Source organism: Eptatretus burgeri, chromosome 13, assembly GCF_056783735.1.
Source record: "Eptatretus burgeri isolate ZD-2024b chromosome 13, Ebu_testis_v1, whole genome shotgun sequence".
NCBI lineage: Eukaryota > Metazoa > Chordata > Myxini > Myxiniformes > Myxinidae > Eptatretus > Eptatretus burgeri.
The window spans coordinates 70,399,321-70,414,941 of NC_140973.1; the positions used below are offsets into that span (position 1 = coordinate 70,399,321).

Consider the following 15,621-nt stretch of genomic DNA (forward strand, 5'->3'; position numbering starts at 1 on the left):
TCAGTCAGGGGATTTTTTCCGTGCGAAACTGAGGAAAACTTGACATTTTGAGGGTATCGCCAGATATGGTTGGAAAATGGATAGTGAGTCCCAGTTTATTCACTGTTACCAGTTGAATTCAGGGGACCGTAAGGCTTCAGAAAAATATGGGGTCAAAGGGTTGTAGGGGGGGGTGCACGTGGACCATATCTGGCCCATGGCCTATTGTCTCTGCCTGTCATCCTTCTGAGGTCGGCAAAATGAGTGCCAGCTTGCTGGTATCCTGTGTCGGAGTGGCGACCCATCCAGGATTGTGCCCAATAGCCAAGGAGACTGCTTAGGCAGCACCAACACTCTGCACAGAGTATGGTCCCAAAGAATGGATGGATGGATGGGATGGCACAAAGGTGCAAGAGTGGTATCATTTTTCAACCCCAGGGCAGAGTCAAAGGGTCACATGAAAAAACAAAATGCAATAATGGGTACATTTTCAAACATTTTTTAATGAAACTTTGTATATGCAATGAGCATCAGAGGACGCATGAAATATGGGGGAAAAAATTGGGATTTTACCCCTGAGTTCATGCCCCAGGAGTGAGGATTTGGCTTCCTGGTGATTCCTGGTCAAAATGTGGAAGAAAAAAATTTAACCCAAAATTTGATAATGGGTCATTCCTGGTGGAACATTTTGCCAGGTGGTAAACGTGGGCATTTGCGATTGCGTGCCATCGATTTCCCTCGCGTTTATTATTATTTATTAGTCTCGTCAATACTAAAAATGATCAATATTTTTCATGTTGTGACTTCTCATCCTCTTCCTTTCCCAACAAGTCATAAAAAGTAATCCCCCAACCACTCTCATTTTTTTTCCAGGCAAAATAGAGTCATCAGACCCAGCAAATGTATATTTCCATCCATCCATTAGGACCATACTCTGTGCAGAGTGTTGGTGCTGCCTAAGCAGTCTCCTTGGCTATTGGGCACAATCCTTGACAGGTCGCCACTCCGCCACAGGATACCATCAAGCTGGCACCCATTTTGTCGACCTTGGAAGGATTACAGCCAGTGCCAACCCCACCTGGAATTAATTCAACAGCAAGGGGGATTTGAACTTGGGATCGTCAGATCCAAGCTCACCACCCTTACCATTAAGCCAACACCAGGCATAAATATATATATTTGACCAGGTTTAAATGCATTAGATCTACTGCATGGCTATGCCACTGGTATGCCACCGATGCTCACCCTCTCCCCCCCACAACATATTGTGGTAAGTACATTTTTCAGTCCTGGATGCATTCAATCATTGGAATATCTCTTTATTACCAAATTCAAGCTGCAGAAGCACGGAGAGACATCCAGCTTCCAGTGCAGTGACAAATGTATCCACAGATAATATTAAGCCATTGCTGCAGCTGGATGATCTCACCCTGGGATCTTGTTGGACCTGCACAAGAGCATAGACAATGGGGAAAATGTTTAATTAAAAAAAAATGAAACTAAGGAATCTTTCGACAAATCGAGTACCATTGCACCGAAATGTGTGATGTAATACCACTGCAATACTTATTGTAATTATACATTTGAATGTTGACACTCAACTGGTTCTCTAAGTAGATAAATTGGGTGGAGAGAGACCAATTACAGGTGAGAAACATGATTGGGTCCTGGCATTTATATGCCAACTGCGATTGACATGGCACATGGTACATGCTAGGGCGCTTTGGTGCACGTTTCTGTCTTCGCTGTCGCTGATGATTCGCCAACAAGTGATTAAACCAGTACAATGGCTGAGGGGTTTGGAGCATTGGGATTCTTATGTATTTACTACTTGTGAATGTCTGCAGCTGTAGAGTAACTCAGGTAGGGTTTGAAACAGCAAAGGGCTTACGTTGTGGAGCTTTTCTTGGTTGCTTTAGACAGCTTCATGGGGCTGGAAGGGCAGGGGGCTTAATTATATAAAAAATACCAGCAACCAGTGGATAATTGATTAGGTGAGAGCTGATTGACTATTCCCTGAAATTAAGGGTGAGAAGTGATTGGGTTTTTAGAAATGCGCGTGCACGCACGCACGCACACCTTTATGCCCTCGGTTATCTCGTAACAAACGCATCATGGGGTTGGCCAAAGTCAGGTAGAACGAGAGTTCATATAACACATTACCCCTCGCCATCTTGACAAAAAATTACATGGGTAGGGTCTACAAGCAGCAAATTTGATTGGTCGTGATGACGCAACATGCTGTAATATTTTGTCCAAGTACTGCTAAACGCAAGGGTTTTGAAAATGCTAAAAAGGCGATTTGTGTTCTGCAGTGTTCAAGCATAGAATTTAATTTTAAAAATAAATATTGATTTTAAAGGTCATAAAAAAAACATACCGGAAGTTTATCACCATTGATGCAGTGTCTTATACACCACCTTATTTGACACATTACATGAGTTCTTCGTGCCTGTTTTTTGTCCTTAAAAATAGTAAATTTCATGTTTGGAATGATTTTAAATTATGTTTGACTGCCAGACAGGTAAACAGACTTTAAAAAAATAGTAATAATAATAATAATAAGTGGTGCCAGGCACAACAAATCCCACACATTTTAGGCATAAAGTTATTTTGGGGATCAAATTTAAATTTGATACATCCTGAACCTGAATGTTGATTACAAGGAATATAATTAGGAATATTTAGTCTTCGTTTGAAGTCAATTCAACCATTTTTGACGAAGTTATGATCGTAAAATGATTTTGACTTTTCAAGGCCACGTAAGGTCAAAGGTCATGGTGTGAAATGAAAGCCAATAAAGGACTTTATATATGTCTTCCATAGTAAACACGCATATTCCTAACCTTTTCTGATTTATCATGAAAAATTTGTAATTTTGACCGATGGCCATGACCCCCAAAACTTCGGACCCTACCGATCTTCACAAATATGCAGTTTTCACTCTAGGAATGGGGAGGATTATAAGTGACAAATAGAATAAGGTTCACTATGAGCTTAGTTTGAAGTAAATCACATCAATTTTGACGAAGTTATGAGCGAAAAACGATTTTGATCTTTTCGTGACCTTGACCTTGACCTTTGATCCAATTGGACCCAAAAGTTAATGGGGTCGTCCAAGGTTCATTGCCCACCTGTGGATTAAATTTGATAGTGTTTGCTAAAGCCGTTTGCCGTAAAGTTGCTAAAAGACAAACAGACAAGCCGGTAGGTGACGAGAGATCTGCGAGGATTGAAGCGCTGGATTCGATGCTTTTCATTCTGACCGATCCACCGACGAAGATTCATTGCCAAGACGTATCGGTTCACATGCAATTGTTCCTCTGCTTGGCAAGATTTTTCCTATTGCGTATTTTGCCAACTGGCACTCCTCAGAGTGGAGATGGAGGAAAGTGTAAATGACAAAAAATGTTCTACCAACCATGTTCTATCACCATGCCAAGACGCTTTCATTTACGTCGAACCGTTTCACCTTCATGATATTAATTTATAAGGGAGAAGTATTGAAAATAGTGAACGTAGGTCGAGAAAAAGTATTTTTTCGAATTTTGCGTCTTTCAGCCCCGACACCCTTGGTGATCGAATCTGGAAAAATGCTGCGGTTCAATTTTGTAGTAGTTATTACACTCTATCCATACACCGAATTTGAACGTTCCGCCGTCGACGGTTTCCGAGGTCAAGGTCACTTAACATATTCCCTGGTTCACCACCTTTCCGCATTCGGAGGGCTGCCATTCGGAAACTATGAGAGATAGAGGAACGTTATGCTGTCACGATAACTAGATGGGGATGCAAGGAATAGGCAGGAGTTGGTCCAGTTGCTCTCTCTATCATAGAAGCCGCGCTACGTCAGTTACGTTTGGGTTCTTAAAACGCGGTTTTTCGGCCGCTGCATAACAATGGGCGGTTGCTTAGCAACGGAACTCAAACGCACACACTCCTAGCCCATATGGCACCTGTTCGCCAAGTTTCATCAAAATCGGTTTGCTGGTTTGTGCTGTGGAGCCTCGCGTTGCAGACACACACACACACACACACACACACACACACACACACACACACACACACACACACACACACACACACACACACACACACACACACACACACACACACGGAAAACCCGACAATAACGGATATCTAGCGAATCCCAACAAACAAACAGACAAACAAACCGGACGATTACAATATCCCGCTCCCTCCCTCCGGAGGGCGGGATAATAAAATTGCCTTTGTGCGCCAAGTTTCATCAAAATCGGTTTGCTGGTTTGTGCTGTGGAGCCTCGCGTTGCAGACACACACACACACACACACACACACACACACACACACACACACACACACACACACACACACACACACACACACACACACACACACACACACACACACACGGAAAACCCGACAATAACGGATATCTAGCGAATCCCAACAAACAAACAGACAAACAAACCGGACGATTACAATATCCCGCTCCCTCCCTCCGGAGGGCGGGATAATAAAATTGCCTTTGTGTGTGCATTCTCGATGCCAAAATTTGTGTGTGCATTCTCGAATTTGTGTGTGCACGAATTCAGAGCCAAAACACTGCACTACTAAACTACAGGTTCGTTTCACGATTCGTGTTCAAAATATAACATTCAAGTGAAATCAAGTTGTTCCTCGATCATAAACCGACGTTCGTAGGCAGGACAGAAACAGAGGGGAACCAATTGCTCAACTCCGCGGAGTAATAAAAATCTCTATTCATGTAAACTGGAAACACCCTGCTCCTGAAGTGAACCGATCGAGGGGGAGGGGGGTTGTGGAGGTTACTTTCTGCCCACAGCTAGTACCATGCATCCAGTTTCTACATTTTTCCCACATCATGTTTATAATTCCCATTTTAGTATTCCCCATGTTTCCATCACCCTGGTGGTAATATACACCACCCACGGGTGCCATGGAGGATTTGGGGTGCAGATGCTTAATTGTATTTTTTCGACTTCCAAATCAGATTTCACTTCGACTTTCATCTCCAGAGATATAGATGGATCTTATTTGCTATTTAGTGTCAGCGATCGAGATTCACAACTGCGGTTGATGTGAGTGGAGTTCAAGTGGCTGTGTTCGCTCTCCGGTTATGAATGGTATAGACTACAGATGGTATCCCTTGTGGATGGAATTTCGATGCACAATTTTATATTTTACTACTTTTTATAATTACATTTTATGTTCTTTCAATGCAAGTGCGCAAATAAATGTGGCTTTCTTTGCACGTGCAAGTGCTTTTCCCATTGATAACACAAAACGGAATTCTTTGTGGGAAACTGAAAAGGTACTTTTCTGAAACGAGGGAGGAAACAAATAAAACAAACAAACAAACAAAAAACAAGAAGGGCACTCGGTAGGGCGTATACCTCCGCCACACAAATCCTGATCCGCGAGAACGTATTGGGTCCAAAAGATGCTTGAAATATCATGCTATGCAGTACTATAACGTTTTTGGCCCAATCTCTCAATGGTGAAGAATCACTTTAAAAATTAAATAACTCTCATATCCAGATCCAGGTTCGGATCTTCACCAAAATCAAATCAATTCGTCCTTGCCACACACCCCAGCCTGTCCACCAAGTTTCATCCGAATCCGTCCACAACTTTTTGAGATATCCTGCACACCAACAGACAGACAGACAGACAGACAGACAGAGAGGAGGAAAAACAACCTCTTTCACCTCCAGTGGCGGAGGAAAAGACAATGGTGCACCACATGCTCAAGACCCTGGGGAAAGAGTGGGATTGAACAGCCTCAGAAAGGTGGTTCCACAGGTAACAGAAAGTATACCACAGGTATATTCCACAAGTATTTCCATCAATCTCCACAATTTTGCTCCTTTATTTATTTATTTATTTATTTAAACATTATTTTGAGGCTTGTACAAGAGCTAACACACAGAAACGTACAACAAAGGGAGCAGGAGGCAAGAGGGGTGGAAGAGGGAAGGAAAACATAGTGGGGAACAGAGACATGAGATCTGTAGAAGGGAGAGGGATGGGGTGGGGTGCACAGGGTAAACAAGATGGACACTACAGGGACTTTCAGAAAGGAAAGCAGGAAATTTGAAGGAGGTGCATTTGGGGTGAATTAATGGGGGTAAAAAAGATAATGGTTTTGGATAGGGCAGATAAGAGGTGGTGGTGAACAGCTGTTTTGAAGACCTGGAGGGAATAATGGGATTGAAGAGAGTGGGAGTTTGTTCCAAAGCAGGACAATAATGAGACCCGGAAGCTTGAATGAAAGGACTTCATCAAGAGTATTGTTGAGAAAGTAGATTGGGGGGGGGGGCGCGGGGGTTCCGGATGGTCCTTTCGGAGAGACATAATGAGAGTGTGAGATTTGTCAGGATTGAAAGACATGTTCCACGTGTTGGACCAGTTTGTGATTTTATCCAGATCTGCAGAGGGTGAAGAAGCTGCTGCTTGCCGGTCTGAGGGATGACAGATGGTACAGCAGAGGGTGGAGTCATCAACAAAGAGATAAAGAGGATTTTCAAAAGGCAGAGAGATCATGGATTTCTTCCACAATGCAGGAGATGCCAATAATGTTGAATGCATTCAATTTCACAAGAGACAGATATGATGGGGGGGGGGGGGGGGTTTTGTTTCTTTTTGAAATTTGCCCTTACACAAGGCTGAGGAGCCACTTGATGTGTAAGGTGACAAAGGAAGAGAGAAAAGAAGAAAAGAAGAATCAAAGATGAAGGTGGAAATTTATTTTATTCTTGAAAGAAAATGGATCATAAGATGTGATGAAGCACGTGACTGGAAAAGAGTTCCAGACACAGCAACAGATGCATCTCAAGCAACAACAGTGTGATCTCATGCAGCAACATTTGCAGCTGGAGAGGCACCGCCCGAGGGACCGCACACCAGTGCAGGCCTCAAACAGTCAGTCGATGTGAAATGTGGACGTTTTTTTTTATTTTAATTTAGCTCTGTCGAAGTGACGGGCAGATAATGAAAGCACATCGCACAAAAAATATATATATATATATATTACATATACAGTATATCTTTCTAACCACTGACTCACTGACTGATTGACTGACTGGCTGATATTAAAGATTGGTATCTTCTGTACGACGTAGAAAACAGAAATTTTCCGTGCCAACAGACATCGAAGCCGATACACCGGGAAAAAAAATGATCATTGAACCATCGGAAAGCATCCGTAAATGAAAATATAAATAAATGAAAATAAATAAATGAAAAATTTAGGTGAGGAAACGAGTGCAACTGAACCCTTGTCATCAGTTAAACAGTCCCCATCGTGGCGATCTGAACGGATCAGACGCCCTCCTGAATATCTTGGGAAATATTTGGTTGAACTTTAAGGGTGGGGTGAATGTGATGAATCTTTAAAGTGATGTTGTTGTTGTTGTTGTTGTTGTTGTTGTTGGAAGCTGTGAGGTCACCAGTCATGCAACGTCACGCGTTACGTATCGAGTGTGAAGCTGTGAGGAGATCCGAGTATTTCCCGTGTCTTCGTAATGTGATTCGGTGAGACGTTAGTTGATCTCGTTAAAGTAATGTATCGCCTTTACCATTTACTGCCTTTTTACGATTGTTAATGTTTATGCTTTCAGATATCACCTTGCTTGAGTGAATTAAAGCCTCTATAGTGAAATCGGCTTGTTTCTATTCTTCAACAATATGAGTAAGGAAAGTGAAAAAAAGAAACTTTATCGTTAAGAAATCGTTGAGGGCTGTTCCAAGTCAAGGCAAAGTTGAGCAGGCCAAACAACATGGCGGTTTCAGACCCCAGCGAGGATACCCAGAAAACGCCTTAAGATCCCCAGACAGCGAGGTGGCCGAGGATCCCCTGATGAAGGATATAATTAAATAAGGACAGTAATTACCTTCAAAAGGGGTGTTTTAATTAACCCAAACACCCAATTTTCACTCTTGCACTTCCTTGGAGTTCCCATAGTCTGAATGAAAAGTTTCAGGCTGCGAAGTTTCATGGTTTTTGAGTTATGCGCGCATACACACACACACACACACACACACACACACACACACACACACACACACACACACACACACACACACACACACACACACACACACACTTATTAGTTCAGATATACAGTATCTTATAGGACTGAGATACTCAAAATAGCATAAGAAACACCAAATTATTTAATATTTTTATCCTCTAATTAAATATACTTACATAATAATAAATTAATTACATAACTTGGTGTATTGCGCTGCAGGTACTGAATTGCAAACTTTATGAATATTTTTCATGTTAATAATCTTTTGAAATTGAGGTTGAGACTCCCTGCACAGTGACACTTGTTGGGGGGAAAGTTTTTCAGCAGAATGGACGGTGACACGACCAGGGACCACAGTGTGAGAGTGAAGGGTCGCCTTCGGGTGGTCAGTGAAGCAAGGGTCTTCACTCAGAGAGCAAGTAGTTCATCCATGGAATGGTCTCCAGGGAAAATGTAGCGGCGGCAGGAACAGTATAGAGCATAGATGTGGTTAAATTAGTTACATTAGTTACCTGCAAACATGGGAGATCAAAGAAAGGGTTCAGGGATATTGGTGGGAATGTTTTTAGATCCTTGTGGAGGATCTCTAAGCCTTACTCACGTTTTTGTTCTTGTGGACTTTTTTGTTTCACAGCCTACAGTTTTCATCGAAACTTCCTGAAACTTGGCATATATATGTAAAAATTCCCTGCGCAGACAGTAACCATCTCCGATTTTGAAAATTCCTCCGAGAAAAAAAGTTATGACGTCAAAATATCTCCGCTAATGGAAATCGCCGAAAAATTATTTCCGAAACTAGGCAAGCTTTTTGAATTCTGTTTGCGGGAATCGAACGGGGCATTAGCATAGATGAATTACCACACATATGATACATCACTATGACGTCATATCAATTTTTATGACGTCATTCCTATTATTTTTTGACATTTTTTGTTTGACAACCCAGAGTTTTCATCGGATCTTCGTGAAACTTGCCATGTATATTCAGAAAGCCCACGCGCAGACAGTAACCATGTCCGATTTTGGAAATTCTTCCGAGAAAAAAAAAAGTTGACGTCATAATATCGCCGCTAATGGAAATCGCCTATACCGTTATCTCCGAAACTTGGCAAGCCGTTTGAATTTTGTTTGCGGGAATCAAGCCGGGCATTAGCACAGATAATTTATCGCAAACCCGATACATCACAATGACGTCATATTCGTTTTTATGACGTCATCATTAAGAGGACGAGGATCTCAGCTCATTTGAGCTCGTTAATCACGTGTCGTGGTTGCCGGCTCTGTGAGAGGGTCTGGTCACAATAGAAAAGTGTGATGTGCTCTCCCTGTTCGTTCATCCCTCACCCTCCACCCCCTTTCCACCCGAGAAGATGAATCATTCTCACCGACGACACGGCAGAGAGGCGAACCAAAGTATCCAGCTGGTAACAAGACCGCCAATCGTCTCGGGATCCGCCACCCAACCGCCAACTCGTGGAGTCCTCAGTGGCGACCACTTCCACCTCGCTCCACATGCTGAACACGGCGCAGCTCGAACCTCGAACCTGTGGACAATCCGCGGCGTCGTCGGCGGACAATGCCTTCACTGTTACACCTCAAAATATAAATTCCTTCGATGTCAAATAACTCGAAGATTTAAAGTATTTATTGTTTTTTTTTTTACCACGATTGTCACCAAATCCGATCACACGGATGAGCGGGGGACGACGACGCGAGTAAACATCCTCTCAAAATTTGGCGCGTAATGGCAATCCCGAAATGCACTGCAATTCCCAAAATTGTTGTTGTTGTTTTTTTTTGGTGAAATTTTTTCACTTCACGGAACCTGTGGTACTTTGGCAATCGTTTTATTAACAATATAATTGATTTCGTATTAATTTTTGACATTACTTTTATTCCAAAACCACAGCCAACATTCACCGTGGGTTTGTCCCGTTCAAGTGGGCAGTTTGTTATCGCTTTCGAATCCAGTCGTTCCGTATGAACCGGTTTGCAAGCCGCTTGCCTAGCCGCTTGGCAAGTGGAGCAAGCGGGATTAAGAGAGACACGGGTACTTCGTTATGCAAGTAAATGTAGTCGAATTCAAAACGATACCACAACCAATGAAATGTTCAGAAGCAGAGCCGACCAAGCTCTTATTGCATACACAGAATGTTATTGTTATAAAACGTGTATTTCATACTTTTTTTTTTTAAACTCGACTTTTCATCCAAATTCTTCAAGATCGACAAACATGCAAAACCCCCCTCCGAAAAATGCACAATGGTAGGGTCCACAAATAAGCTTGCCAGGGAGCTCCTCCTGCTGACCCCCCCCCCCCGTTTATTCCAGCGCGGCGACATCGCGCTGTTATATAATTGGCTATTCTGTCCTGTGTCTTCTGTCACACTTATTGTTGGGTGTGATGTGGGCGGAGATTGCCGGGTAGATTGTGGGCGGAGATTGCCGGGTGGTTTGTGGGCGGAGATTGCCGGGTGGTTTGTGGGCGGAGATTGCCGGGTAGATTGTGGGCGGAGATTGCCGGGTGGTTTGTGGACGGAGATTGCCGGGTAGATTGTGGGCGGAGATTGCCGGGTGGTTTGTGGACGGAGATTGCCGGGTGGTTTGTGGGCGGAGATTGCCAGGTGAATTGTGGGCGGAGATTGCCGGGTGGTTTGTGGGCGGAGATTGCCGGGTGGTTTGTGGGCGGAGATTGCCGGGTGGATTGTGGGCGGAGATTGCCGGGTGGATTGTGGGCGGAGATTTCCGGGTGGTTTGTGGGCGGAGATTTCCGGGTGGATTGTGGGCGGAGATTTCCGGGTGGATTGTGGGCGGAGATTGCCGAGTGGATTGTGGGCGGAGATTTCCGAGTGGATTGTGGGCGGGGTTAATGCAGAAGAGCGACGTTTTTTGTGTGAATCGTTTTGTGTGACACCGGAAGTTGATTTTCTGAGCAGGAAGTGATCATCTTCCTGTTCCGTTAGTGATTGACGCGCAGCGTTGTAACTCTCGTTTATCTTTATTTACCTCTTCCTCGCACTCTGTAACCGCTGCTAAACTCGATGAACTTGTTTGGGGAATTTGTCACAAGAGAATTGAGTGAAACTGAAAACGACGACCCGGACGTGGTGCCGGACGAGTTAAGCGATGTCGAGCGCTCCGTTCCGTTGGAATGCTTGCTTAAGCACTTTTGAATAAAGCGAGCCGCTTGCTAACGGAACAATCCCATAAGTCCGAGACAATCCAAGGAAATAAAAGGAAAACAGACACAGGTGGAGGCTATTCAGCCCATCATGCCAGCGCGAACACCACACTAATTTATCATTAACAATATCCAAAGAAGAAAGGTGCAAATATATATATATATATATATATATATATATATATATATATATATATATATATATATATATATATATATATATATATATATATATACATATGTATTTTTGAATCAATTTATTTTAAGTTTTTGTATTTTTTTTTTCTGCCACCCCCACCCCCTTGGGGGAGAAGGCATGGGCTTGGTTAAAAACACACATCAACCACACGAGACCCCCACCAACAGCACTGTGCACATGCACACAATCACCCATCAATACTCAAACTACCTAAAAGTCCTGCCAACATCCCAATACCCCTCCACCTCCATAACTTCCAGGTACCCATCTCTTCTTCTTCTTTCGGCTGCTCCCGTTCGGGGTCGCCACAGCGGATCATCCGTATGATCCGCATAGTGATTTGGCACATGTTTTACGCCGGATGCCCTTCCTGACGCAACCCTGGTCGCCTCTGACAACACAGGGATATGGTACACCTATTTTAACCGGGGTATACACCGGCCCAGTACACTGGTACTCATATCGCCGACCTCGGAAGGATGACAGGCTGAGTCAACCCCCTGGTGTATTAATTCAGTGGCTCAACAGGGCTTGAACTCAGGACCTCTTGGATCCCAAGCCGCTGCCCTAACCACTGCGCCAACACCAGGCTTTTCCAGGTACCCATGTAATTCCAATTTAAACTTATCGACTGTTTCTGCTTCCACCACCTTTCCAGAGAGACCATTCCATGCATTAACTACTCTCTGAGTAAAAGACCCCTGCTTCATAACCTGGTGTTGGCTTGGTGGTTCGGGTGGTAGCTTGGGATCCTCGGGTCCTGAGTTTAAGCCCCGTTTGCTGCTGAATAAACACCAGGTGGGGTTGACTCAGCCCGTCATCCTTCCGAAGTCGGCGAAATGAGTACCCGTGTAGCAGCCAAAAGGAAGGGGGTATTGATGGATTCATGAAATGTGGTATTGGTGTGGTGCAGGCATGACGGGCCACGTGTCCTCCTCCTGTGTATGAAATTCCTTGTAAATCCTGACTACCATCTTAACTCTCCTCTTCTTCACTCTCAGGCCATGACCCCTGGTCCTATCACTGTCCACTCTGTTGAATCATTCATCTGCACTTATTTTATCTTTTCCTTTCATTTTCTTAAACATCTCCATCATATCTCCTCGTAACCGCCTCCTTTCTTGTGTATAAAGCCCCGTCTCCTTCAACCGCTCCTCATAGCTGAGTCTCGCTCGGCCCCAAATCAATCTCGTCACCCTGTGCTGAACCTTCTTGATGGCATCTATGTCCTTCTGGAACTTTGGTGACCAAAACTGCACACAATATTCTAGATGTGGCTCTCACTAAATTCCTGTACAATGTTAACACCACCTCTTGATTAATAATTGAACCCCTCCGAATACAACCTAAAACCCAATTTGCTCTACCTGTAGCTACCTGACACTGTGTAGTCTGCTTACCTCCCATATTTATTACCACCCCCAGATCCTTCTCCCGTGTGACACGTTCCAAAATTACCCCTTCCATCCTGTAATCTCTATTTTCATTGTTCTTTCCCCTCCCCAACACCTTACACCTGCTCAGGTTAAATTACATCTGCCAATCTTTTTCCAAATACAATCTTGAAATTCGTTTATTTGCTCTTGTCCAACAGCGATAGGAAGCTTTTGTTTAAACTTTAAAATTAAAGAATCATTTAAATCCAGGAATGCAGGAAACGTTCAAGCTTTGATTCCCATAACAACCGTCCTGTTTAATCTCCACATTTTATACATCTAGTTCATGAATGAAGCTTTTATTATTATTCCTTATGTTTCTGATTTTATACCTCTGGGTAATGAAGATAGCTTTTGGTATTCCTTGTTCTGTTAATGAGTTATAACCGTCCCTAATTGAATTGGGCGGTGTATAAGAGTTAACCGTTTCCGTGTTGCGTCACGTGAGACCGCATTGACTTTGGTTCTGCATATTTATCCATTGTTGTTGTATTTTGAACAAAATAAATTAAAAACTAACGGTTTTTAAAGTTGAGCTCGGCAGGTTGTGATGTACTCAATGAACAGGGATGAAGACTCTGAAGTGGGAACAACAGATTTATTCCAGACAAGGGCACAACACAGCAGAGTGCAGCACCTCATCCTTGTGGAGGGCTGTCCTTCCTTGTGACTGCTGTGAGTTTCTCAATGAGGGGTACAGTCACGTATCGTATTGATATGGATACAAATTGTTTGGTTCCACTTTGAGAGTAGACATTCTGCCCCCCTCCCCCCCCCCCAACTGCATAATGTGCGGACTTGTCCAGGAGAGCGGGGCGGGGGGCGCCATGTTGGGCATGGAATAAAGTGGAAGAAACAACTGGAATCTTTCGGTCGCCTGTGATCTTGCGGCTAAGCACGCCCTGAAACTGGAAAATATCACCCAAATCCCCCTGGGACCATCAGAAATTATTAGTCTGGCCAAGGACCAGATCGAGAAAAAAATGGCAATTTCAATGGGACTCCAGCACGAAGGGAAGATTCTGTCACTCCGTGCATCCGGATGTGATACCTCTAGTGAAACTTCCCATGCTTTCCCAAAGAGACCAGTTAGCTCTTGGGAGCTAAGACTCGGAGCACTGCCGCCTAAATTCATACCTGTATAAAATTGGGAGCCAGCCTACGGGGTTTTGTGAGACGTGCAGGAAACCCAAAGATCTAAATAATTTATTCCTAAATTGCCCTCTTTTTTGAGGGACCCAGGCGGCATCCTGTGCAGCAAGTAGGAGCAATGGGGGATCAAGGAGTTGGATCTACCGGGGGCGTTGAGGCTGATGAACCAGAAGCACCCTCAACTCTGTTAGCTGGTACTAAAATTCCTGAAGAAGTGTGGGAAATCCATTTAAATTTCCTTACACTCGATGGGATAATAAACAATTTCGATCATATCCAGAATGGAGCAATTTAAACCTCCGGATACCCTGTGTCTTGAAGGGAATATAGCGGAAAACTGGAAATGCCGGGACCAACAATTTAAGTTGTACTTGGAAGGCCACGGGGGCCAAGAGCAAGACGGAAGATGTCCAAGTCGCGATTCGGGAGGACGGATTGTAGGTGTTTAACACCTTTGATTTTGGTGACGGAGAGCACAACAACAAACTCGAAGACGTCCTGAAGAAGTTTGCACACTACTGCAATCCCTGGAAAAACAGGTTGTTCGAGACGTACAAATTCTGGAAGCGCTCACAGCACAAGGGGGGAAACGATTGATCAACTGAGTACAAAAAAACCCACAGATGCTATGATCCGAGATCGCTTGGTGTTTGGAATCGGCGATGCGAAGCTGCAAGCACATCTTCTTCGTGAGACTGTTGATGATCTAACGCCACACGAAGCACCGTCGTATTGGCGTGCTGGTGAGTGAATGTGCACTCCTGTGAGAAAGCTTGGCTTACCAAGCTCAACGTTAATGGCATGGTCATCAATTTCAAGGTCGATGCTGGTGCAGAGGCCAATGTGCTGCCTCGGGAGTATTTTTCGACAACTTCCGGCACAGAAGAACCTTCAACAAACAAATGTGGTGTTGTCCTCCTATGGCAATCACAAGGTGTCACCGGAAGGCAAGGTCCTACTTGATTGCTCAATCAATGACGTCACACACAGCTTGGAGTTTGATGTCACAAATGTGTCATCTCCATCCATTCTTGGATTAAAGGCGTGCACACAGTTGGACCTTGTTGGGAAAATTCACAATGTAACTGAGACCTGTCTGGACAAGGATAAATGGTTGCAGGAATTTCATGATGTGTTTGAGGGGCTCGGAGAAATGCTGGGTAAGTACCATATTGAATTGAAAGCTGGTGATACTCCAGTAATACACCCACCAAGAAGAGTACCACTCAACCTGCATGATAAACTCAAACACACCTTGAATAATCTGGAGAATGAGGGAATTGTATCCAAGGTGGATAAACCTACAGACTGGGTTAACAGTCTGGTGATTGTTGACAATAACAATGGTTCCCTGCGTCTCTGTTTAGATCCGAAAGACTTGAACAAAGCAGTTAAACATGAAAACGACAGAATACCTATAGCCAAGGACGTGGCTTCCAGACTAAGTGGTAAATGTGTATTTTCCATTTTGGATGAGAAAGATGGCTTTTGGCAGATCAAGTTGGATGATGAAAGTTCATTGTTGTGCACATTAAACACTCCATTCGGCCGATACAGATTCCATAGGTGTCCTTTTGGGATCTGCTCTGCCCTGGAAATCTTTCAAAAGAAAAATGACCAATTGTTTGGTGACAT

At 43.8% G+C, this 15,621-nt stretch overlaps 1 protein-coding gene across 2 annotated transcripts in view; it reads right to left on the reverse strand.

Moving 5' to 3' along the window:
• The window catches only part of KNTC1 (kinetochore associated 1), a 185,212-nt gene extending 175,411 nt beyond the window's left edge, over positions 1-9,801 (reverse strand). For both annotated transcript variants that reach the window (XM_085852909.1, XM_085852910.1), the window contains exons 1-3: positions 9,682-9,801; positions 9,404-9,562; positions 1,306-1,426 (exon numbers count right to left, since the gene is read on the reverse strand). In XM_085852909.1, coding sequence (XP_085709035.1) covers positions 1,306-1,426; positions 9,404-9,532 — 250 coding nt within the window. In that variant the 5' untranslated portion in view covers positions 9,533-9,562; positions 9,682-9,801. The remainder of the gene's footprint in view (positions 1-1,305; positions 1,427-9,403; positions 9,563-9,681) is intronic.
• Between the last annotated feature and the right edge of the window lie 5,820 nt (positions 9,802-15,621).